The 26,170-nt window shown below is 38.6% G+C and overlaps 2 protein-coding genes across 2 annotated transcripts; both read right to left on the reverse strand.

The window, feature by feature from the left end:
• Positions 1–6,493: 6,493 nt before the first annotated feature.
• CGA (glycoprotein hormones, alpha polypeptide) lies at positions 6,494–25,082 on the reverse strand. The gene is made up of 4 exons (XM_025983857.2): positions 24,970–25,082; positions 8,648–8,754; positions 7,280–7,464; positions 6,494–6,838 (listed from the first exon to the last, which is right to left on the reverse strand). Exons 2-4 carry the CDS (start codon positions 8,745–8,747, stop codon positions 6,761–6,763), a joined length of 363 nt encoding a protein of 120 aa, XP_025839642.1. The 5' UTR covers positions 8,748–8,754; positions 24,970–25,082; the 3' UTR covers positions 6,494–6,760.
• On the reverse strand, positions 16,539–16,899 carry LOC112908418 (developmental pluripotency-associated 5 protein-like; the record flags this gene model as incomplete). The annotated part of the gene is made up of 1 exon (XM_025983867.2): positions 16,539–16,899. A coding segment is annotated over one exon (327 nt), but the record flags the coding sequence as incomplete, so codon positions are not given.
• Positions 25,083–26,170: the final 1,088 nt, after the last annotated feature.

Here is a 26,170-nt window from a genome sequence, read left to right on the forward strand (position 1 = left end):
ATTGTCATGTTGAAATTAATGTAATCATGTGAATAGAATTTGAGCTTTAACTTTAGCTCATCAGATATTTCTGAATAATGTTAAAGCTATAATTTGCTGAGTGCCCATGCATAAAACCTGTCACCCTGCAGCTGGCTGAGTATCACTAAAAGGACACATCAGAGGCAAACGAACAGCAGGATCCCATCAATATGAAGACAAATGTACCCAGTCAGCTAGACCCATCCTGCTGGCATCCTCGGAAAAGCACATGGCTCGCCAGCCTCACACACCAACTCTTCCAAATCCTCAATGAGCCACTTGTCCAGTAGGTACAGCAGTATCTCTGCTCCTGACTGATGGACTAGAGGAGAGAGCACATGGGAGAGATGCTCCTTGGCCAGGCTCAGCTTCACCATGTCACAGTGAGCGCTAGTGTCTTCAGCTTCAGGAACCACAGGGCACACCTTCAGAGCTTACTCCGTCTAAACAGTGAATATATCCCTGATGTTATGACTGTCTTCCACATCACAGAGTGGTAAGAGAGACACTCTGTTATTTTTATCATAATTTAATTTAAATAGTTAAGAAATTCTCTCTCTAGGAACACCTGGGTGGCTCAGTCGGTTCACCTCAGGTCATGATCTCGGGGTCCTGGGATCAAGCCTGGCCTCAGGGTCCCTGCCCAGCAGGGAGTCTACTTCTCACTCTCCCTCTGCCCCTCCTCCCACTTTTTCTCTCTCTCTCTCTCTCCCAAATAAATAAATAAAATCTTTTTTAAAAAATTCTCATATCCACATGCCCATCATCCCACTTCCTCCGTCCTCACAAAGCAGCAGGTGCATTTCTAGGTCAAGCCCAGGTTTCCTTTCTTCCTCTTCTTTCATGCCTCTAAAACCACCTTGGGCAAACCACTACTTCTGCTTTACCTCCCAGTTCCCCTCTGTTTCCTAGGCCTAACCCTTATGCTGCCTTGTTCTAATTATCCCCAACATGAACTGCAATTGAGAAAAAGGTATGTGGAAGGAAATTTGCACATGCTGAAATTCTACTTACTGTCAACTCACTTGAGAATCAATTACTGTTAGAGACAATTTACAACTGAATAAGTGACTATAAGTCAAACACTTTCTGATCAAGAGCATTTGGAGAAAAGTCATGTAGTTTTCTGTTCTTTCCAGCTTTCCTATCCTACTTTTTTTTTTTTAAAGAGGGAAGGATTTTTTTTAAGGTTTTTTTTTATTTTTTTACTCATGAGAGACAGAGAGAGGCAGAGATATAGGCAAAGGGAGGAGAAGCAGGCTGCCACATCCAGGGTCCCCGATGTGGGACCCCAGGACTCTGGGATCACGCCCTGAGCCAAAAGGCAGACGCTCAACCACTGAGCCACCCAGGCGTCCCCCTATCCTACTTTTCTGCAAACATTTCATTCATGGATAATGGCTTTAAAACAGCAGAATATCTTCATTGGAAACATTCTTACCAACTTTCAATTATGTGCCAACCACCCTGGCTGCTTCTTCATAGACTCTTCCCTAACCCCCATTTCCCTCATTCTCCTCCCAAACCCTCAGCTGGTAAGCCCTTCAGATGAGTGAGCTCTGAAAGTCAGGTTCAACAGGCAAGTACTTTTCAGAGCATGTGCTTCTCTGGTGTTCAGAAGGGGAATTCATTAAAAAAAACATCCAGCCGTTATTTCCTTTTTATGTCTCCCATTTTGAAGTTTGATACAATAATTAACTTCTCTCTTTGCTTCAAGCAAATTCAGACTTGGCTTCAGTTCTTTGTGAAAACAGCATTTAATATTTACAATTCCATATGCTACACAGTTTTGAATAGAATATGGAAATCCTACTTGGGTTTCAGAACAGAGAAATCTCTTTGTGTTTCTCCTAATTAAGTTCAAAAAGAAAGTGTCTGAAGGAGATGTTGAATGAATTTTTTAAAAATGCCATAAAGGTAAAACTGAAGTTCCAACTTCCAGACAAAACATCAGTGGACAATTCATAATTCAAACTTCATTTCTTTTAATATAATGGTTTTTCACCCTGGGCAAATCTCCAAAAGGGTTCTCCTATCCAGGGAAATATAGGTTCTTTGCAGTTAAAGCAAACACTTCACACCTTGAGAGAAAATTGGAATTTGAAAGAAGCAGCAAAAAACTGGGCATGGGGAGATCCACGATCCCACACATTCTCAGTCCCTAGACAACTAGAGTTCACTGTGGCTCCATTTATTCAATTTTCCATGGAGATAGTACCACCTGTCCTGACTGGCAGTCCACAAGGGACTGAGTCAGACTCACCGGCATTAGGCACAGAAAGCTCTGGGAAAGTAAAAGTGCTGTACTAGTGACAGGTGGTTTGACATCGATTAACTTTTTATTAAGTAAAGTGACCTCTCTGGACCTCTTGAGGTTTGTGGTCCTAACCAACTTCTTCATGTCAGCTTCATGGTCATTTACACGTGGATTCTTTGGTTTTACCTTCCTGTTGGACCAGATTATGGGCTGCTCTTCTAGTTTCCCCATAGCTAGTAAAAGCAAAACCAAACTATTTGGGGGAATATTTTCTCCAGAAGCCTCCCAGCGCTATAAGAATAATTAGGAATCAACATTTGGAATCTCAGACATCAACTAAGATTCTCATCAGTTTGAGACATTATCTCCCCACGGTCATATCAGGATAAAGAGATCATGGTTATGGCTGCCACGTACAGTTGCACAGTGTGTGGACTACACAAAAGGGTTAAGGATTGTTTGATATCCACTTTTCTGTGTCATTTAGTTATGAAGCCATTAACTTAAGGTGCTCTGCTTGCTCAGAGAGCACATTTCATCCATTTGTACAAAGGCTCCATAGAGGCTAGAGGTCTTGACTTTGGGTGATTACTTGGATTCCAGTGGTGGTGAAGGAAGAGATGGCAGTGTGAAGAACCATGGCTTTTTTCTTTCTGCTTAATCCAAGTCAGCCACCTCAGAGGCTGTAGACTCCTCCAGCACCCCTTCTTGTCTCTCCTCCATAGCTCTCACACATTTTTTGTGCCCCAACTTTTTCTACTCCCTCATTCTTCTTTCTCTTCCCTTCCCAGTGTCTTTTTCCCTCTCATCTTCTCCTGCCCTCTCCTCACACTCTCAGGAGACAGACTGATGCACAGGAGCCATCCCTATTCCCTGACCTCCTTGAGCCCTCATCATCAGTGACATTCCTGTAATCACTTAGGAGTTTCTGCTCATGGTTAATTCTTGACACAACTACAAAGTAGAAGAAGTCTTGCATTTTTGTTTTATCCTTTTATCATTTTGCCTGGCACCTCTCTTCCTAGTGACCAGGATCCAGGATCCGTGCAGACAATACCTAGTGGTCTGGTTAATGTATCTTGTGGTGTTAATGGTCAACTGCGTCGCCTCAGTCATATGTGTCGTCATGTAGAAAGAAGGTACCTGGGATAGGAAGGAATCTCAAATGGGAGAATTTCAGGCAACTCTCTGGATGAGATAAATGGTAGAGAATTTTTTGATGGAATAATCCCTCAAACACATGCTCATTTTACCTCTTTCTTTTAGGAATTTTTCACAGATTGGCTTGAAATAAAATGTCCAGCCTCCACGCCTGCCTCTCTTCTTCCTCCCTGCTTACATATTTTAGATTGTCATCTGTTCTCTAGAGGGCTCATATCAGGGCTTCCAAATTGACTATACCACAGGACATAATAATATTTTTTTCAGCTGGGCTGGCCCAGAATCTATCCTTGGTGGTCCAGCATCTTCTCTTCGCCACAACTCCACACTCTCCCGAGCAATCCTAGCCACCCCTGTGCTTTTGGCACCACCCACCACTGATGATTCTCAAGCCTGTACCTCCAGGCTGAAGTCCTTTCCTGAGCTTCATATCACTTCATATCACTGTACATGCTGCCTATCAAACATGTTCACATGGTACTCCTTAGACAGCTCAACTCAACAGGCCCTAAAGTGAATGTCATCTCCCCACTCTGCTGCCATACCAACCTTTTCCATTTCCTAGTTATTGACACAATTGTTCACCAGCCACCCAAAAAGCCAGGAGCCACACTCACAATTATATCTTCATTTCCTCCTAATTCCTCCCAAATCTGTCCCTCCCTCATAGCCTCACCCTCACTGCTAGCACCATCTCTTGCCAAGACAATTGCAAAGACTCCAACTCATGATCCTGTGTCCAGTCTCTCACTTTTTTGAATCCCCCTTTGCTTGCTGCCAGAATGATTTTTCCAGAGTACAAAGCTGACCACGTTAATTCTACAATAATAGCTCCTCCATTTAAGTACTCCTAAGGCAAGAAAAGTGAAGGCGCTCCCAGCAGGTTTGGGAGGGGTCAGAAGAGCAGGATCTGGAAGGCCCACCTTCAGCAAAAACATTCTTTTTTTTAAATCTGATTCTTGCAATTTTGCATTCTATTCTATAATGTATCAGTCTTTGTTTTAAAATTAAAGTAACATTTCCACAAATCTTCAAGCAAAATTGATCCTGTAGAAAGGGACATGTTTATCCTGTAGCTTCAGGAACCCCAGGCTCTCTAGTTTGAAAAGCTACTATCCTAGCTGGAATGCACATTTCTTTGCACGTTATACAAGGACCTTCTTGACAGATGTCCATTTTTCTGTGCAGCTCTGGCTCTTTATCCATCTCCCTGCAACCCAGTCACACTGAACTTCTTACAATTCTCTGATCATCATACTGGTTCCCATCTCAGGATGTTTACTTACTCTGTTTTCCTCAAATTAGACTGAACCCATCCCCCTTCTTTCTACTTAACTTCTAGATCCAACTTAAGTACCCCCTGCCCTGTGAAGCTGTCCATGACAAACACTACAAGGCTGAGCTAACCATCCCTGTTTTGGGGCCACCAAAGTCCCACACCTCTCCTATAGCATGTATCCCACTAGATTGTAATTATTTATTTAGGTCTCTCTTGCCCCACTGGACTGTGGATTGTTTCATAGTAAGGTCTATATCTTATTCATCTTGACCTTGCCGGAAACAGCACCATGCCTGGCACATGCCCTGATGGGAGGTCAATATGGCCAAGATATTTCATCCCAGTGCTCTCCAGGATTGATTTGACTAATCTGAATGACCATGGGGGATTTCCCCTTCCCCTCTGTCAGTTAGATGATCCCAGATGGACAAGGGCACTCTAGTCTAGGGCATATCAGTAGCTTTCCTCTCCTGCTGAATCCTCTCATGAGCTCTCCAGACCTGACACATAGTAGATTCTCAATGAATATCTACTAAATATCTGGATGTACTAATGATTGGCACCACTGTCTCTCAAATCAAGCTACATTATATTTTCTCAATCTTATCTTTCAGAGAATCCTGATATCTCTGAATCCCCATAATGTAACAATGTGCCAACACTTACAAGACACTAAATAAATGTATAAAAAATGAATGAATGAGCAAATGAATTCATATGTTGTGTTTTTCTTAAAAAGTACATGCATTCATCTTAATTTTTCATCCTGACACCTGATATGTTTACCAATGTGTTAGGAACCAACTTTTCACTTAGAAATGGAATCTTAACAAATTGATGATAACTGATGTTTTTTTGAAAACCTTATCTGTGACCAGTGTGATTTTTTTTTAATTTCAGGCTCCTTTAGGAGTAGAATTTTTGAGTGACTTTGATCTCTTCCATAGCTAATATAATTTTATGTATAAAAGCATGATCTTCAGAGGAAGGGCTATCTCTGTTTTTTAAGTATAAATACTCAATAAATGTGGCATTGCTCTTAAGCATTTGGATATAACTACATAAAATTTTACTAAAGTAAAAAGCTTGGCACCTCACCTAGCCCACAGTGAGGGCTCAGTGAGCACTTAGCTCATCATTTATTCATTCCCTTCCAAGCTTGAATGTGGAATATAAGAGTCAACGTATCTAGAATATTCAAAGCAATGACCAATTTCAGTTGGGGACAATAATGCCCTTTCTTTAACCACCATTCAATCATAACTTAGTAGCCAGGGACCAATATAATGTACTCTTTTTTTGGACAGGTATAAGCTAAGTGGATAAAAACTTCAGGCTGGGAAGGATTTTATCTGGCTTAAAACTTACAGCAGTATTCTCTTTTTTTTTTTCCCTGATTCTACACACTTCTACCAGTAAAAAGTGTCTGACCAAACATCCTCAATATATGCATAACTATTTATTTAGAAATTGCATACACTTATTACAATACTAATATTATATACTTTCCTAAAATTCATCAAAGGGGTGATATAAAAATGAATAGCAGTGGAAGTTTTTATGTTTTCTTTCCTCACCCCAACAGATTGTTTTATAGCTATCCCACTGGCTAAAGGATGCACAGCTTTCTCTGGAAGGCTTGGTGGGATCAAGGTTCTCCAGTGTGGGATCACTGAGTGCATGGGACCCAGCTTACCCACTGGTGTCTTCAATTGTCCTTATCAAAAGTAACTGGCTTAAAACTCTTAAGAAAAAATTAGAATCCAATGATAGAATGATGATTTAAAAGGGTTTATTTGCAGAGGAACCAGCTTTTATGGTCACACTAAATGCTGTATTTCACGCCAATTGAAAAGAACTAGACTTCTGATTATACTGTGGGATAAAGAGAAAAGCAATAAAGCTGCAGTACATCCTTGAAGCATGCCAAAAAGAACATAGTAAGAGAAAAGAGGGTTTTATCTCACAAGGCCATAAACACTGAAAAAATTAATTTTCATTCCAGGAAATCAGCAATCATCAATATGCTCTTTGCAAAATATTTAAGATTTGTGATAATAACAAGTACTGCAGTGGCACTCCGTGTGATTCTCCACTTTGGCATTTCCCATCACTGTGGCCTAAAAGGGAAGGGAAAAAAAATGAATAGATGGATGGATTGATGGATAGACAAAATTGAGAATGTTAAATAAAATTGTCAGTAGCCAGCTAGACTAAATAAATGCTAGCTACTTTTGCACATTCTCCATTTCAGCTAATATTTCACTCTAAAAGATTAGGTTTGCTCTCTCTGTGTGTGTGTGTGTGTGTGTGTGTGTGTGTGTATGCTATACTCTCTTCTAACCTACCCCTCATCACCTCCACAGCTATTCCTTTCATTCTGAATAAATCCAGCCTGTCTCCACAAGGTTATTTTTGATTTAAGGGGACAAATCTCTGTACAAATCTCAAGCCAAGGATGGGTCATTAGACACCTCTGACATTAAACCTCATGCATGTGCTCTGGGGACATTTCTCAGGTTAGACTGTTAGAAAACTTCTGGGACCCCTTAAGTTCTCACCTTGGTAAAAGCTTTGGCCACACAGCATGTGGCTTCTGAGGTGATGTTCTTTGGGACCAACATTGTCTTCTTGGACCTTGCTGGAGTGGGATATGCTCTGGAGAAGCAGCAGCCCATGCATTGATAAATTGGGGCACCCAACTTGGAGAAGTATTTGTTTTCCTTTAGCTTGCATTCTGGGCAACCTATCACCAAAAAAGGCAAAGAGTAAAATAATCCAAGAATGATTCAAAAAGAAACAGGAGCACCTGGCTGGCTCAAATAGTGGAGCATGTGACTCTTGATTTTGGAATCCTAAGTTTGAGCCCAACATTGGGCACAGAATTTATTCTTTTAAATTGAAAAATAATAATAAAAAAAGGAAACTCAATTTTCCCTTATTATGAGATGGTGAATTTATTTTTCCATTAAAAATAGAAGGAAAATAATAAACACTTTTTGGCTATCTCTTAATTTTCATACATAGTATTATTTGTACTGATTATATTTATCTTTATGGGAAACAATTTTTGTTAATATGGATGGGAGATTTCAAGAGTAGTAGTTTCTCACAAATATATATTTTAAAAAAAGAGTAGTAGTTTCTGTCTCTTCAACCATGAATTCTGTATCCCAATGCCTATAGAGAGCACAAAACTTGACAGATGAAAGCACCACGCTCATCTGAAAGGAAGATTTTGCCCAGAGGCAAAATATTTTCCCCTTTAGATTCTGCTATTGTTTTTTCCCCCATGGAAACTCCAAATATTGACAGAGAAAAATATGTCAGAATTAAGAAAGCTTGCTGAGTGGAGAGCCTGATATTAGATGGAGCAGCTACACATAAGAACTGGAATTGAAATATTACCACTTCTCTAAGAAAAATCATAACTAATAGTAGCTCACAGCTTCATAACAGATGGAATTATATCAGTGACTATATGAGATTTTTCAAACAATACAGTGAAACAAATGTACTGCATAAAATGGTTTTGTTTTTCTCACTTGTTAACTGATGTGAATTCATCTACAAAGGCAATGTTAAAATCTTCTCAAAACTTCTGGGAGAAATGTAAAAAAAAAAAAACTAGGCTAACTGAATAAGGAGCGTTTTCGGCTTGTAAAACTCAGATAAAGAATAATAAGGAATCTATTTCAGATGAATATGTACATGCTGCTATTTAAATGGACATGTTAGATAAATTATCACTATACATTTTCTGAACCTAATTTGACTTTATGTGTACAATCCAAAAGAGCCTGGATATGTAGCCAGCAGCAAAGATTTATCACATTTGAAAGGAGGTGGAAATGTAATTAATGGAGTTATTGATGTACATGTAGGAATGTGTGTTTTTCTTATTACTGCAAATCCGTTTGGTCACATACCCTGCATTGTAAACTCTCCATCAGGAAAGGAATGGAGAATATGCAGAAACACAGACAATGCGGCCAGAATGACAACTGCATATTTTCTGTAGTAATCCATGGCTCTCCTGCAAAACAGACGAGGAAACAAAGTTACTCTGAAATTGGTTTACCATTCATAACAACTTGTAGTTTTAACATTACTAATAATAGTCATCAGTGAGTGTCTTGATCATTCTGCTTACATCTCCCAACACACTCTGGAACTGTGTAAATAAGAAATAAAATAAAACAAAATAAACTTTTTTCCTTAGGGAAGAGCTAGGGAATAGAATCTATTGCTCATATAAACCCATAAAATTGGATTTTAAAATGTTGTTTTTAAATATATCATTCTGCTAAGCCTCAGTGTCCTTATTTGTAAGACATGGAACTTTAGATAATGTCTAAGAAGACAGATCAATAAACTCATATAAAATAGATAAGCTTATATATGATATGAAAATGTATGAGCATTTGAGTTCAACCTTCTCATTCCTATATTCCCAGGTGAGAAAACAGAAGGAAAGGACAGTGTCTCTCTTGCTTTTTATTCACTAATGGTAGGTGAACTCTAATGCTCGCTATCATTGTGGGACAGTAAATGCTATTCAGCAATGTGGCAAGAATAAACAGCAGAAAATGTTTATCAGTTTTTCTAAATGCACTTCTTGATTTATTTTTTGCCAGTAGTTAAACTTTACCTGAGCATTTTGAGTGCATATGATCAGGCTAGCCAAGGTCAGCTGAGTGATTGACCATATCTAGCATTGACCTCACTGCAACTGAGAATGGACAGACAGGGAATTGGATTGTATCCACACATATCCTACAGAAATCTCATATAAGATAAAATGGGCAAGTTTTTATTCCTATTTTTAAGTGAAAGTGTTATGGATTACTTATGTTCAAACCATGAGAGATAATATGAACAGAGCATCAATTACCAATAAAAAAAACCATTCAGAACATTTAAAGGAGAGCTAACATCAACCTTACAGAATCTCTTCCAGAAAATAGGGGAGGGAGGAATAGTTCCAAACTCATTTTGTGAGGCCAGGAGTACCCTGACACAAAACCCAAACCAATTCAGTCTGAAATAAAGAATGGACATAAGAAAGAAAACAAAAGACCAGTATACCTCATGGAATTAGATGCAAAAATCCTAAACAAAATAATAACAAATTGAACCCAGCAATGTATAAGAGGATTTATATATGACCAACTGGGAATAATTCACATATGAAAGGTTGGTTCAATATTTTAAAATCATTTAATGAAATAGGATAAAGAAGAAAAAGAAGTATATGATGTATCAATTGACACAGAAAAGTTATTTGACAATATTCAGTACTCTTTCATAACAAAAATTTTCCGCAAATGACAGTCAGAAGAGTTTTCTTAACTTGATAAAGAGCATTTATAAAAAACCTGCAGCTGACATCATATTTAATGGTGAAAACTGAATGTTTTCTCCCCAAGATTAGCAACAAGGCAAGGATGTCCACTCTCACTGTTATCCAGTATAGTACAGGAAGTTCTAGCCAATGCAATATGACAAGAAAAAGAAATTAAAGGCACACAAATTGAGAGGAAAAAAATAAAACTATCCATATATGTAGATGACATAATCATCTATGTTTTTTTTTAAGAAAAGGAACCTACAGAAAAGGTCCTGTAACTAATTAGTGAGTTCAACAAGATTGCATGACATAAAATCAACAAACAAAGATGAAGTACATTTTTATACTAAAAACAATAATGTGAAAACAAATTTAAAACACAATAACATGGGGTGCCTGGGTGGCTCAGTTGGTTAAGTGCCTTCCACTCAGATCATGGTCCCAGGGTCTTGGGATAGAGCCCTATGTCAGACTCCCTGCTCAGTGGGGATCCTGCTTCTCCCTCTCCCTCTGCTCCTCCCCTTCCTTTTCTTATGTTCTCCTTCTCTCTCTATCTCTCTCAAATAAATAAATAAAATCTTTTTTTAAAATAATACCATTTACAATTGTTACAAAGAAGATACTTAAGTATAAATCTACCAAAATATATACAGGATTTGTATGCTGAAAATTATGAAATATTGATGAAATAAATCAAAGAAAGCCTAAACAAATGGAGAGACATATCAGGTTCATGAATTGGAAGGCTCAACATGGTAAAGATGTCAATTATTTCCAAATTTAATGAAATGCCTATCAAAATCCCAGTACAGCTTTTGTAGACATGGGCAAGATTATTATTATTGAAAGGCAAAATATCTAGAATAGCTAAAACAATTTAAGAGAGAAAGTAGGAGGAATCACTGTTCCCAGTGTTAGGACTTAGTATACAACAACAGTAATCAAAACTGTGATATAGGCAGAGGAACAGATACATAGACCAGTAGAACAAAATAGAGAACCCAGGAATAGACCTATACAAATATGGCCAGCCAGTTGTTGACAAAGATGCCAAAACAATTTAACAGAGGAATTCAACCTTTCAACAATAGCTGCCAATACAACTGGAAAAAAAAACTTAATGTAAACCTCATACCTTATATGAAAATTATTGAAAATGAATCATAGACAAATGTAAAATGTGAAATTACAAACATTTTTATTAAAAAAGAGAAAAAAGGGGCACCTGGGTGGCTCAGTGTTTGAGCATCTGCCTTTGGCTCAGGTCGTGGTCCTGGGATCAAGTCCCATATCAGGCTTTCTGCAGGGACCCTGCTTTTTCCTCTGCCTCTCTCTCTGTGTCTCTCATGAATAAATAAATAAAATCTTTAAAAAAAATTGGGGAACCAAGGACTAGGTTAAGAGTTTCTAGCGTTAACAATAGAATCATGACCCATAAAAGAAAAATTAATAAATTGGACTTCATAAAAAATTATGGGTTAATCCTTTGTTAAGTAGATAAAAATACAATGAACAGGCTTTTTTAAAAGATTTTATTTATTTATTCATGAAAGACAGAGAGAGAGAGAGGCAGAGACACAGAGAGAGGGAGAAGCAGGCTCCCTGCAGGGAGCCCGTTGTGGGATTGGATCCCAGACCCCAGCATCAGGCCCTGAGTCAAAGGCAGACGCTCAAACTGCTAAGCCACCCAGGCGTCCCCAGGTAGACTTGAAGAAAATTTTTGCAAGCCACATAACTAACAAAGGGTTAGATCTAGAATAGACAACAAGCTCTCAAAACTCAACAGAAAAAATCCAATTAGAAAATGAGTGTTGCAGGGGTGCCTGGGTGGCTCAGTTAGTTGGGTGACTGACTCTGTTTTAGCTCAGGTCATGGTCTCAGGGTCATGAGATCGAGCCCCACATCAGTCTCCACACTCAGCAGGGAGATTCTCTCTCCCTCTCCTCTGCCCCTCCCCTTGCTCATTCTCTCTCTCTCTCTCTCTCTCTCTCTCTCTCTCAAATAAATAAAATCTTTAAAAAGAAAAAGAAAATGGATTCTTCAGCAGAAAGAGAAAGGATATATAGATGGCAAATCAGTGCATGGAAAGCATTTAACATTATCAGCCATTAGTAATATACAAATTAAAACTATAGCAAAATAGTATATATGCATCAGAATAGCTCAAACAAAACATCATGATAATACCAAATGCTGTTGTGGATGCAGAGAAACAGGATAATTCAAACATTGCTGGTGGGAATATAAAATGGAAAATCACTTGGAAGTTTCTTATAAAACTTACCATATAACCCAACAGCTGTACTCAGGCATTAACCTCAAAGAATGAAAATAATGTTCATACAAAACTTGTGTACAGAGTTTCAGAGCAGCTTTATTTATAATAAGCAAAAACTGGAAACAATCCAAATGTCTTCAACAGATAAATGGTTATATAAGCAATGGTACATCCACACCACTGAATACCATGTAGCGACATGAAGGAATACATATTGATATGCATGCATCGCAGATGGATCTCAAGAATATTGCATTGAGTGAAGGTTGCATACGGTATGATTCCATTTATATAACACTCTCAAAATAATAAAATTAGAGAGATGCAGAATAAATTAGCAGTTTTAAGGAGTTAGTGTTGGGGAGGGAGTTGAGGGGGGATAAGTGCAGCTATAAAGGGAACTATGCGGCAATGAAACAGTTCTGTGCTTAATTGTGATATTTGTACACTAATGTACACACAGGATAAAATTTCATGGAACTATACACACTCACACATGTACACACACATACACACAATACCAGTGAAAGCTGAATAAGCTCCATGAGTTGTACCAATGTCAATTTCCTGGTTTTCACATTGTACTACACCTAGGCACAGTATTATCTTTGGGAGAAACTGGCTAAAGTATATCCAGGACTTCTCTGTACATATTTTCAACTTCTTCTAAATCTATAATTCTTCAAAACAAAAGTTTATTTTAAAAAAGGCATTCTAAAATAAGCTTTAAATTTGCATGAGTCAAAATTTGTGGTTATTTTTCATGCAGACTGACACAAAGAGACCATATTTTTGCAAAGCTTTATATGAACTTATACATCGTTTAAGAAAAAAATGTCAGCAGAACTAACAGTTTAAATTATAGAAAGACAAACTGCATAAATATTGGTAAGGCTAAAACAAAAGTAAGCCATTATTTCTCCTTGATGTATATACTTATACATCAGTAATTATGGGTTTTATTTATCTCCATACTTAATTAGCACCAAATAAACATTGTTCTAAGTTGGTGGTTCTCAGATTGTGATCTGAGAATTTTAAACACTTTTCAGTAAGTTTGTGAGGTCAAAATGATTTTCATAGTAGTCCTAAGATGTTACTGACTTTTTTTCACTCTCAGCCCCTCATGGGTGTTCAGAGAAATTTTCCAAGGGCTACATAACAATGTGCAATTGCAGTGGATTGAGTATAGATGCACATGGGAATCTAGCTAGGTTCCACTGGACCAGTCTTTTTTTTAAAATTGCAGAAAGATAAAACAATGCTGCCTTTCTTAGTTTTTTGTTTTAGAAGTTGTCATTTTTTTTATAAATATATATTTCTGTTAACATGTGATAGTTAATTCTGTTTTTTAATAAATAAATATGTTAAGACTTTTTCTAACATAATTTCTAAATAAGTAAATATTGGAAAATACAACTTCATAAAAAAATTCTTTAGACTCTTCAACAATTTTTAAGAGCATAAACAGTTTCTGAGACCAAATAGTCTGAGAACCACTGCTTAAGTGACACACAAAGCCACAAGGAAGTTTTCAGAATTGAAACTGGTTTCCTTTTTTAAACTAAGTATCATTTTTGTGCTTTGATATTGCAGCTCATATTTTATGAAAATTCAGCATTATGCAGTGAACAATTATATCAGAATTAATTCAGAGAGAAACATTTATAACAAGATTGCAGAATGTGAGAGCATGAAGTCAATGCACATTTCAGAATTTGCTTTATGATAAAGTGAAGATTGAAAAAACAGAACTAAAGTCACCATTGCTGTAGCTTTCAATAACAGAAGTGCCTTTATCTTTATTTTACAAAGAAATGGGATTCATCAAAGGATTAACCTTCAAATCTTGAAAACATTTTAATAAATATTTGTATCATTCTAATCATCTTTAGGTCTTTATGTTTTGGAATTTGAGAGAAAAACATTAAGAATCAGGACAGGAAAAAGAATTAGGTTCAACTGGAATTTATGCTATTTTGCAAAATATGCTCAATCTAAATCAGATTTACTAACCTCGCTCAGCCTTTATTGGCATTCCAAGTGAGTACCTCGCAAACATCACAGACTTTATACATCTGACCCCACAGTGCCTCCCCAATGTCCACTCAACATGCTCTTACCTCCTGCCACCTGCCACAGCAGAATGGTGTGAATCCAAGAAATGTGTGTTTTCTCATCTTGGCCAGTAAAGCCTTTCTTTTCCTCCTCAGTCCATCCATCTCAGTCCCTTTAAGGACTGCCCAGCTGTCAGCTTCCCCATGAAGGTTTCACATGACCTCAAAGCCAGAATACATCATTCCCTCCACTACATTCACCTATCACTTTGCTTAGAATTCCTAGATGAAAGTTCCGCAATCTGCCCTGAACTCTAGCCAGTGATTGATATGTTTGTCTCTCCAATTCTGTGAAAACCTCATAAGGGTTTGCAGAGTAGATGTCATTATGTTGCACTGGGACTTTAGAACAGTAATAATAATAGCAAACCAAAGTTGCTAATGTAGAGCTGTCATTAAGGAACAAGGTAACTCTCAAATGAGGACTTAAAATAAATGTTTAATAAAACAAAATAATTTCAAATAATAAATTCATTAGAAACTGTATGTTCTCACTAAGCTCTATAATTTGTAGGTGGCTAATATGAGAATCTATACGTGTTAAATACGTCACAGGTAGAAGCCACTTTATGCTGATATAAAAGTCATAAGAATTCAAAAGAAAGCATTAATAAAAAGCCTCCTTCAAGGCTTAAATTAGGGGTCTCTTATGATTTAGTTTACATCAAACTGTATGTGTGCATAAAATTTAATTCTTGATAAAACAGGAAAATATAGCATGCTTGAAAGTATAAAAGAATATTATTGTCATAATTTACTACTATTATCTAATGTGTTTTCATGTTATTTATTGTGATTATATATAATTAATATATTAAATGATTTACGAAGTAGGTAAACACTCTACCAGTACCCCATACAAGCTAGACAGATAGACCAAGTATCCTATACACACACACACCCTGCATGTGTGGTTATCACCGTGGTCTTCCTCACCCTGCTCTCAGTCGTGATCTTGATCTTCTTTTGCATGTACAAGAACAAAGGCAGCTACGTCACCTATGAACCTGCAGAAGGCGAGCCCAGCGCCATCCTCCAAATGGAGAGTGACTCAGCCAAGGGCAGGGACAAGGAGGAGTATTTCATCTGATGATTCCCGGGCCCCGAGGAGCTCATTCAGGCTCCAGTGCTAACACACTATTTATTAGGTGAAAGTTTTATCTGAAGCCAGTGAGAAGCATCGAATGATACGAGCAAACCTGAGCTCCTTCTAGGACACAGGCCCAAATGCCAACATGACTGATGCCAGGGACCCAGGGAAAGCTATTTATGGGGTCTCTAACCAGGCCTTTGTAGTATAGCTGGTTTCTGTGGCTGCCCAACGAGGTGGAGCAACACCAGGCCACTATGAGTTATGTGCCCGGTCATCTTCAGTTTTCAAGGTCGAAGGGAAGGAGAGTTAGGCCCACTGGCTGCTGTTTTTTGTTCTTACTGGAAGCTCAGGTGGCACATGACAGTTCATAAAATGGCTTCAAAGGTATGGGCTGGGGTTGGTGGGGGGTGGGGGGAGACAAAAAATAAACTGGGGTGGGAAAGAAAACCAGGAGGAGGTAAGAGCTGGCTGGTTCCTTCTCAGCCTGATTTAGGGGAGGGAGCTGGTGCCTATGAACAATAGGATGGATCCCTTCCTTCACCCCTTGGTAGGGGAGAGAGAAAAAGCAAAAGGCTGTTGCTTCAGCCCTCCTGAGTCTCAAGGAAAAGGGGAAAGCCGGTGTTCTGATGTCATGAATTCTGGGAAGGGGGAGAGGGCGCTGGGTCGGGTAGGGGGCAGCTGGAAAAACTGGCAGATAACCAGATGGTAGCTCTGGGGGGGTCCTTCATGTTGGAGTCACTCCAGTATGGTGGGGCAGGCATCTCCACTGTTGATGGGGGCCGAGGACTTCTTCTTTTTTTTTTTTTTTAATTTAAAATGTTATCCTTTAATTAGCAAATTTGGGGGGTAGGGGAGAAGCCACATTAGGACTCAGACAAAGGCAGAGACCCCAAATCAGCTGGCTTTTCCCTGTCAGGCTGGAGCAGAATTTCAACCAGACCATATACATTCCAGCTCTGGAGACAACAATCTACTCTTCAAATCCTGATTCCAGGTACGTTGGTGGCAAACTGGCTTCACTTCATCCAAGGACCTAGCTGTAGGGCTTTCATGGCATCCTCAAGTTTGAGCATCCCTCGTTCCTGTCGCTGGCGGTGCCACTCGGCCATGGACTGGAGCATCCACTTGGCCCTGAGCTTGTACAAGTAAGAGCCATAAACCAAGACCTCAGTGAGGCCCGAGGATTCCAGAACCTTTAGCTCGAGCATGACTTTGCTCACTTGCTTGATGTACGGGATTCGAGATCCAGCTAGGCCAAACATAGCTTCCAAGAGCTGCATCCGGGCCTGCAACACCTCGGGGTCTTTCAAGTCTTCCGGAACTTTCACCCATGGTGGAATAAATGGGCATTAAATGGGGTGCAAAAATAGACACACCACTTTTTGATGTGGAAGTGGCACACATACTCTCATACTACAGAGGGAATTTAGTCCAAGATATTTGTGTGGCCTTCTTTGGAAATACAACCTGCTATCACATGAAAACTTAGGGACAGTGAATACCCAGGGGCCTTCTCTTTGGAGCTCCTCTGTTCTGTTTTTACCACAGAAAAGGCCCTTATAAAGTTTGGTGTATGTCTATCAACAATCCTGCCCTGTCTGTTGTAGCCTGGAAAGACTTCAAGGCTAATTAGATGTTTTTACATTATTATATGTGAGTAGATGTGTGTGTCTCTATGTGCGTACACATCTGTACATATAAAAGATAGCTCCAAGATTACAAGTGCTTGGTACAATGTGAAATCCTGCCCTTCACTTGCAAAGATGATGCCATCGTTCCCCAACTGCCAGAGAGCAAGGTTTTCGGTTTTTCTAATGGTGGTGATGGCAAGGGTGACTCATCTATACTCTGCACACCCAGAAGTCATCTGACTCATAGCACACTTTTGAGATGACTAGTTAGGGTTAGAAGCACAATTCTTTATTAACAAAACAGTAGAAATCTAACTGACTTCTAGAGGCTTCTCATTAGCCACATCTAACTCAGCTAACTACCAAGGAGAGGCAAAGTCAGTTCCCTTCAGTGAACAGTAACTAATGAAGGGAACCTCTAAGGTAAAGCCCTTAATCCCTAGCACATTGCCTGGCATGAGGCAGGTATTCAATAATTGTTTATTAAACAGAGGATAGGCCTGTAAGTTTTAGCATCTTGCCTGGTGAGAGAAGATAGCCTTGGCTCACCTTGAAGAAAGATTGGAAGGAAGAAAGTCACAAGGGAAAGTAGAATGTTTGGAATCCATCATCCCACAACTTCCACAGAGTCAGCTCATCTCTACTTCCTGCTGAGTGACCACCTCTGTCTCCAGCTGGACGAATTTAAAGAGCCTGGGGCCCGTAGTAAGAAAACTCAGCTTGGAGTGACCCTGGTAACTATTTTTCTTTGCCCATGCTCTCTAGTTGCAGTAAGGGGGTTTCTACTTTGTCCTTGTAACAAGTTCTTCACAGCAGGTAGAGCATGAGAGTGTTTCACGATCCCTTACTCCAGGCCCTAGCCTCAGTAGTCCTCCAGGTTCCCCGTTCTTCCAAGTAGACAGTCAAACATTGTTTCCAGGCACCACAGTGACCTTCAGACCCATTAACATATTCACTGATAGTTTTTCCAAAGGTGGTGACGTGGATGGCTGACCAATTGTGGGGACAAAGGGAGACTGGTTAATACTCCCTCAATCTGTCCCCAATCATCTCATCGACTCTTGAATATAGATAATTACTGTTTTCTCTATCCTGTGATAAGATGAGTTTGGGTGGGTACCTGGGTGGCTCAATTGGTTAAGTGTCTGTGTGTGGCTCAGGTCATGATCCCAGGGTCCTGAGATGGATCCCTGCATCAGGCTCCCTGCTCAGTGAGGAGTCCACTTCTCCCTCTCTGTCTGCCCCCCACCCACTCCCCAGTCACGCACTCTTTTTCTTGTGCTCTGTCTCTCAAATAAATAAATACAACCTTTAAAAAATAATTTTAAAAAATAGAATAAAAGTAAATAAACAAAAAGATGAGTTTGGGATAATTTGACGGGAGTTAAGTGCAAAATTGAAGTGCAAAATTGAACTCTTGAGAGATTTAAAGACTGAATAAGCACCTGCTACACGTCAGGCACAGTGCCAAGTACGGATGACACAAATTTGAATAAGTTTCCCGCTATCTGACCCAGATACAAAGGCAAGTAACCATGAGAGTGAAGAATGTTGTAATGAAAGCCTTTGTAGACACTGAGCATTCGCTGGGCAGAGGACATGACAAAGGAGAAATGACAAGCAAATGAGAATTAAGAACGTCTACCTGACTGAAAGAGAATCTCTACAGCAGTTAATACATATTTTAGGATTTTGATATTTGTGCAAGAGCTTCATGGATTTGTGCAAGAGTCCCCATAATTCATGAAGCAGCTAGAGGTGGCAAATAATATGCCTCAAAGAGCCCCATGATCCAGAGGGAAATAAGGCAGAGTGAAGCCACACAGCTCAGTGGCACCATTTGGGATGGGATTTCGGTCTATCAGTCACTTCACAGTGTTTTGTGCTTCTTTCGTTGGGCTGTAGACATGCCATCCAGACTGAGGAAGATCCAGAAACCTCAGGGGCACGTGAGGCATGGCCCCAGCCGCATGGGCAAGCGCCAGAAGCACCCAGGAGGTCAGGGTAATGCTGGTAGAGTGCATCATCCAACAGGATCAACTCTGACAAATAACACCGAGGTTACTGGGGGAAAGTTGGTTTGAGGCGCTACTTAACGAGGAACCAGAGCTTCTTGGCCAGCTGTCAACCTTGATAAGCTGTGGACCTTGTCCCTTAGCAGACACAGATAAATGCTGCCAGAAACAAGGCTGGAGCTGCTCCTATCATTGATGTGCTGCGATCTGGCTCTACAAAGTTTTGGGAAAGGGAAAGTTTCCAGAACAGCCTGTCATCGTGAAAGCCAAATTTTCAGTACAAGAGCTGAGGAGAAGATGGGGGGGGGGGGGGTGCGGGGGGGAAGGGGCTGCATCTTGGTAGCTTCAGGACATGTGGAAGGAGGTTTATTAAATGGTAACAGGTGCTTTTCAAAAAACGAACAAAACAAAACAAAACACAACAACAGCAGTGCTTTGTGCCTTCCCAAAATCTTTAAAGGGAGCCAATTCCTTTTCCAGATGAAATGGGGAGAAAGGAAATGGGGGGAAAAGGGGTCTCATAGATAGAAATATATAGCATAGCTTGTACCACTATGTTTTACAAACAAAAAAAAAAGTTTCCATAAAGAAGCACTGAACAAAAGAATGACAGTAAAATATTTACCTTAAAAATATTTATTTTTAAAAATAAAGGAATGGGGTACGTGGGTGGCTCAGTCAGTTAAGCATCTGCCTTCGGCTCAGGTCATGCATAACCTCAGGGCTAGATCCTGGGATCCAGCCCCACTTCCGGGCTGCCTGTTCAGCAGGGAACCTGCTTCTCCCTCTCCTCCCACTCCTGCTCCCTCTCACTATCTCTGTCTCTCTCTCTCAAATAAATAAATAAAATTTTAAAAATAAATAAATAAGAATAAAGGGGAAAAAAACAAGCAATAATTAGAAGAAAATTGAAGGACTTCTGGACTTATGAAAATGATTTTAATCCCTTTATGACCATTCTTTTTTAACAATTATATTTTGAGAAGTTTCTTTTCTTAATTGAATAAATTTAAGGGGCTTATAATAAGATGCATACCTTCTACTTTGTTATTTAAGGCACGTTACAATGTTAACTTAATTATGTAATTAAAATCTTAGTTTTTCCATTACCCTTTGGTTTTCCTAGCACATGAGCATTTTTTAAATCGTCTGCATACGAAATCAATAAGGAATTTTGATAAGACAAACTCTGTGCCCCATAAAATATTGTTCTCAATGAGAATTTCAAATGTTTGTTGTTTAAAAATGCCCAATTTTTTAAATTAACATTATTGAAGTAATAAATGCTGGCAGGAATAGAACATCAGATAGTTATCAATTTATCACTCAGAAAAGTAAAATATCCAAAGGCTAGAAAAGTTTTATATGGAGCATTATTATAGGAATATAAGAATATTTCCTGTAACTTTTCAGATTTGTGCATTGTATTTTGTTATGTTTAGCTGAGCTATTTTTATGCAATCTTTTGACACACCAAATGTCATTCCCATTTAAAAGCATTAAAGCATAAAAACATATTTCATTTGCCTTGAAGTTTTTCAATAATAGAATAGACAGGCCAGAATTATTGATTTCTCTTCCCTAGAACCTTACTTTACAAGGATTTGTGTGTGTGTGTGTGTGTGTGTGTGTGTGTGTGTGTGGTAAAAACAGCAGAAGAGCTTCAAAGAGAAGCTCCTTTATAGCCCCTATGTTTCATTGCTATGGCAGGTCATACTTCCCAAAGTTGGCAACAAAAATATCTCCCAGCTTATATTCCTTCTGTAATATGACACTTCCACTTCCACATCAAAACACACCATGTTTCTTTTTGTACCACATTTGAGCGAGGTGGGCCCTCTGCCTACTGGAACCAACAGAATATGGCAGGTGCAACTTTGGGCCGGTTGTTGGTAGATCCCAGCCCAAACCTGGCAGTTCCCTGGTTTCTGTCTCTTGAAAGACTTCCATAGGAAGTGCTACTACTCTGAGACCACCCAGCGATAAGAAGCAAAGCCACTGGGACACCTGGGTGGCTCAGTGGTTGAGCATCTGTCTTTGGCTCCAGGTGTGAGACTAGGATCCGGGATTGAGTCTCACATTGGGCTTCTTGCAGGGAGCCTACTTCTCCCTCTGCCTGTGTCTCTGCCTCTCTCTCTCTCCCTGTGTCTCCCATGAATAAATAAATAAAATCTTTTTTTAAAAAAATTTAAAAGCATTAAATCATAAAAACATATTTCATTTGCCTTGAAGTTTTTCAATAATAGAATAGACAGGCCAGAATTATTGATTTCTCTTTAAATCTTTTTTTAAAAAAAAATTTAAATAAAAAAAAAATTTAAGAAAGAAGCCAAGCCACATGGAGAAAGAAAAGAAGGCCAAGAAGTAAGAAATGAAGAAGTCATCCTATATGACCGGTTTGGTTGTATCTCCAGATGACTCCAACCCCAGCCACTATCTGATCACAAATACATGAGAAATCCAAGTTAAAAACTGCCCAGATGATCCTGGGGCCACCTACAGAACCAAGACAAAACAATAACTTGTTGCTTTACCCACTAAGGTTTTGGGGAGTTTGATGTATCATGGTAGATTCCTGGAACAATCAGCTATTGCTCTGTCTTATAACAAAAATTTTTCTTCCACGGTCTGCAATATCAGACCCCAGTCTTGCCTTTCTGCTTTCTCCTCTTTCTACTGTCTCCTTACTTTTCTTCTGTGGGAGGTTATTTATATAACAGGTATTCAGTTACTCTATTTAGGAAATGTAGTGATGTGTGAAAAAAATTTTGGAGTTAGCATTCTACACAGTATCTGTAATACTGGGTTTGATAATAACAATAACTATGCTTTAAAAATAATTCCTACATTTAATGGGGCACTTTCGTGTGCTAGATGTTCTTTTGGGCATCTTTGAACACACAAACATATTCAATACTCACAACAATCTTGTGAAAGAAATTCTTGAGGCAAAGTAACCCAGACAAAGTCACAAAATTTGTTGCGGGTGGAGCCAAGATTTTAGAATATCTCTTTACAATTTCAAGCTCTGAACCACGCTTCACTGTAGTGCCTTCAAATCTTTATATTTTACAATGAAGTTCTTAAATGATTTTTTTCAGATGGTATATCCCTAAATAAGATGCTGACATTTTTTGTTGAGAGCAACATTATGTTGTGCCAGCTTAAATATAACTTACCTATGTAATCTTTTATTTTACATGTTTATTTGACTTCACCTTCTTCAGAACAGCCTTGAGAAAGCCATTTCATGTGGATTAGGAGGCATTTTATACCTGCTTAAGTTATGAGGACTGCTGTCTGACTGTGCTAGAAAGAGGGTAACGTTGGCTTTCACATACATTCTTCTGTTTGATTCTCTTTACACCTCTATGAGGAAAACATTAATATGGCACCTACTTCATAGACTAGAAAAACTACACTTCAGAAAATTAAAGGGCTCTGCCAAAGTCACTCAGAAAGTGATCTGATCCTAAAATCATACTTTTCCACCCATACCACTGCTATGACCCAGAAGTACATAGTTAATCCATTATCTCCTTTAAGACATTGATTTACACAGAGATCATGCTGTTACAATTGTCTTTTCTAATTTGATTTCCAATATTGCCTTGATTCCACTCTCGGTTCAGCATCAGTCCTGTCTACACCCTCTCTTTCTCTTAGACCCTGGTGTATAAGGATGCTAGAGTATTTTTATAATATTATCCCTAATTCTGATGGACCAAGAAATTACCAGATTACTTTATGCTACATTACAATAGGTAATGCTGACATGTTATACACCAAAACAGAAGTTTGCAAAGATCATAAATTAATGCCAAACTACTCCACGATTCACAATCTGTAAAAATAGAAGTTTGGTGCTATGGGTCATACTGTTCTCAGTGGGAAATATTAATTGATCCTGTACATCTTCTCTTTGTGAAAACAAATTATCTTGATCTATTTTTGAACAAGATGCATATTACCTTCTAATTTTGCTATTTCTATTTCCCAGCTCTTACTGTGAGTTTTCATGTAAATTTGAGTCCCACATTTATAAGAAATGTACAATGAAACTGAGAATCTATTCTGGAACATAATCAATTGCTTTTCTAACATTGTACACATGCTACCTTTTTCAGCAGGAAATGGTAAGAAATATGACTCAAAATTTCAAAAACTCTATTACTGAAAAAAAGAAAAAAGAAACTTAAACCAAAACCAAAGTTAAAATTGAAATGAAAGCACATGAACTGTTCATAAGTGGTAACTGTTCTTACCTTTTTAAAATAATTCAAGACTATAGCAAAGGATTACAATGCAATTTGGATGGCCAATATTTTTAATAATTGATTTGGTATTAAGTCGGGTAATTAAATAATTAATTGATAATAATAATTAAAAGATATCCTCAGAAAATTAAAAAGATTCCTCTGATCTAATATAAAATATCTTATTTTTGAGTAGGAAAAGGATTGTAAGTACTTAGGAAATAAAAGTTCCTATGAAGTTTAAATGGAGCTTCTGCATTCCCAAGGGACCCATAATTCTTCCATGTGCCCAAATCCTGTTCCTCAGCACTAATAAAGAGGAACAAGAGACCACTTTTATTTTCTAGTCTCAATTTCCCAATAAGTTGCCATTTCAACTACTGCTCATGTAAATACAAGTAAGGTTAGCAAGTTTCCAGAAACTCTCACTGGAACACACCAACTAGATTTGGTCAAGAGATTCAGAATTACAAGGTCATCAGTAATACTTGGAGAAATAGCACTGAGTTTAATTTTGTAGCATTTTAGGAAAGAAGAAAATAGAAACAATGTTGTCCAAAAATTGTCAGTGTTACTATATGCAAGTCTATAGGAGATCATCTATTCAAAAGATATCAGAAGCTATGGTCATCTGAGTAAACAAGTGAGCTGCTTTATGATTGGCCAACTTGAAGATACAATCATGCATCATTTAAAAACTGATGGTAGGGGCCACTGGGTGGCTCAGTCAGTTAAGCATCCCACTCTTGATTTTGGCTCAGGTCATGATCTCAGGATCCTGGGATCTAGCTGAGAGTCTGGTTCCCCACTCAGCATGGAGTTTGCTTGAAATTCTCTCCTTCTCCCTCTGCTTCCCCCCCACCCCATCACAGGCTTGCTCGTGCTCTCTCTCTCCCTCTCTCTAAAATAAATAAATAAATAAAATCTTTAAATAAATAAGCAAATAGAGGCACCTGGGTGGCTCAGTGGTTGAGCATCTGCTTTTGGCTCAGGTCATGATCCTGGGGTTCTGGGATTGAGTCCCTCAAAAGGCTCCCTGAGGCAGGGGGAGCCTGCTTCCCCCTCTGCCTATGTCTCTACCTCTGTGTGTGTGTGTGTGTCTCTCATGAATAAATAAAATCTTTAAAATAAATAAACAAATAAATAAAAACTGATGGTAAAACAATATCAGCAACTTATATAATGTCTACTCTCCTTCTGCCTGTAAGCCACTCAAACAAATGTCTCAAATGATACCCAATATTTCTTGAAGAAAATGTTTAGATACTGACAGGCACTTGCACATCTCAGCAGGAGACATTTGGTTTCTGGTTTCTGTTAGATAACATCTTAGCCTGTGATCAGACCACAGTTTTGCAGACTTCCTCCCAATTCAATCATGAGTGCTGAAAAGAGAATGTGTAAATGTCTGTCTCTCTCCTCACTAAGGCTTATGCATAGCTGACCTATATTATAAAATAGTTTATACCTCACTCAATTAAAATCCCACAAAATTGTTTCATTCATATTACCTTCCTCCGGACTTTTTGCAGGATGTGCTCAGGGCAGCTGATTGTGGATCTGAAGATGGATTTTAGCTTTGCCTTGTGATTTCTCAGTAACTACAGTTAATAAAGTCCTCACTTGTCTTTTATACCAGCAGAGTAATAAAAACTGCATGTTCCCACCTGCATCTAAGCCCAGGGATCAACAGTAAATTCCATCCAGTGATTGAATGGTCCTTCATGTAATTACTATGACATCAATTTGATCTTATCTTGTTTCAATCCTTAGATCATTTTTTGTTTTGAGCCATTTTCAGGAGGTGGTGACTGCAAGGTCAGCCTATGAAAAGACAGTACACGTCATTTTCTACGTAATTTTATCAAGACTTACATACAACATCCTGAAAGTTGACACTTTTCTATAAACAAGACTCTATGAGTATCACATTTAATTAGCTAAGTACCTGATGTTTACTGAAAACAGGAGAAAACTATAAATTTCAGATAATAGATACAGAACATTACCAGGCTTACTTTATTCTAGTAGGAAACAGAAAACCAAAACGCATACCTATTTAAATTTTTCTAACATTAAGTATGTATTTGGATTTGATAAGGATGCATAGAGAAAGTATGAGATGGTTCTGAGAAGGACCGATTCATTCTCAATATTGTACTCTCTTTTTCCTTCTCTTTTTTTAAATTTCACTTTGGTAAAACCCAGTTTCTTCCTAAACAAAAAATACATGTCTACAACTTGCCAGATGTGGGACACTTAACTCCAAGATTCCCAATACATGTCTCTCTAAAACTACCCAGCTCCTCAGCATTCAGCTCTGGCTTTTATCCAGAGATTATGATCCCTCAAAGTTTCCTGTCTCCATATACTCAGCTCAGTACCATTTCTGTAGGAATTGGCTTGGAAATAAACAAGGACCTCCAGGGGAGAGTTTAGGAGACGCGTGTGATACAAAAAGCAACTCTTGTTTAGGTAAAGACACAGACTGAAGAAAGAAACATTGTGGTGTGATTTATTATCTGTGATAAGTTGATTTGTTTCAGTTCTTACACCTTTTCAGATTTCCATTATCTCCTTCCAATGGTTTTTCCTAGGATCCACTCTATCCATTCACCTTTTTCTGGTGACAATTGTTGTCACCGTTACTCACGAATTTCTATCAGTTACATCTTGAAGGATTAACAGTCTATTTTCAAAATAGCAGACTTA

This window comes from Vulpes vulpes, chromosome 1 (assembly GCF_048418805.1).
Source record: "Vulpes vulpes isolate BD-2025 chromosome 1, VulVul3, whole genome shotgun sequence".
NCBI classification, from domain to species: Eukaryota; Metazoa; Chordata; class Mammalia; order Carnivora; family Canidae; genus Vulpes; species Vulpes vulpes.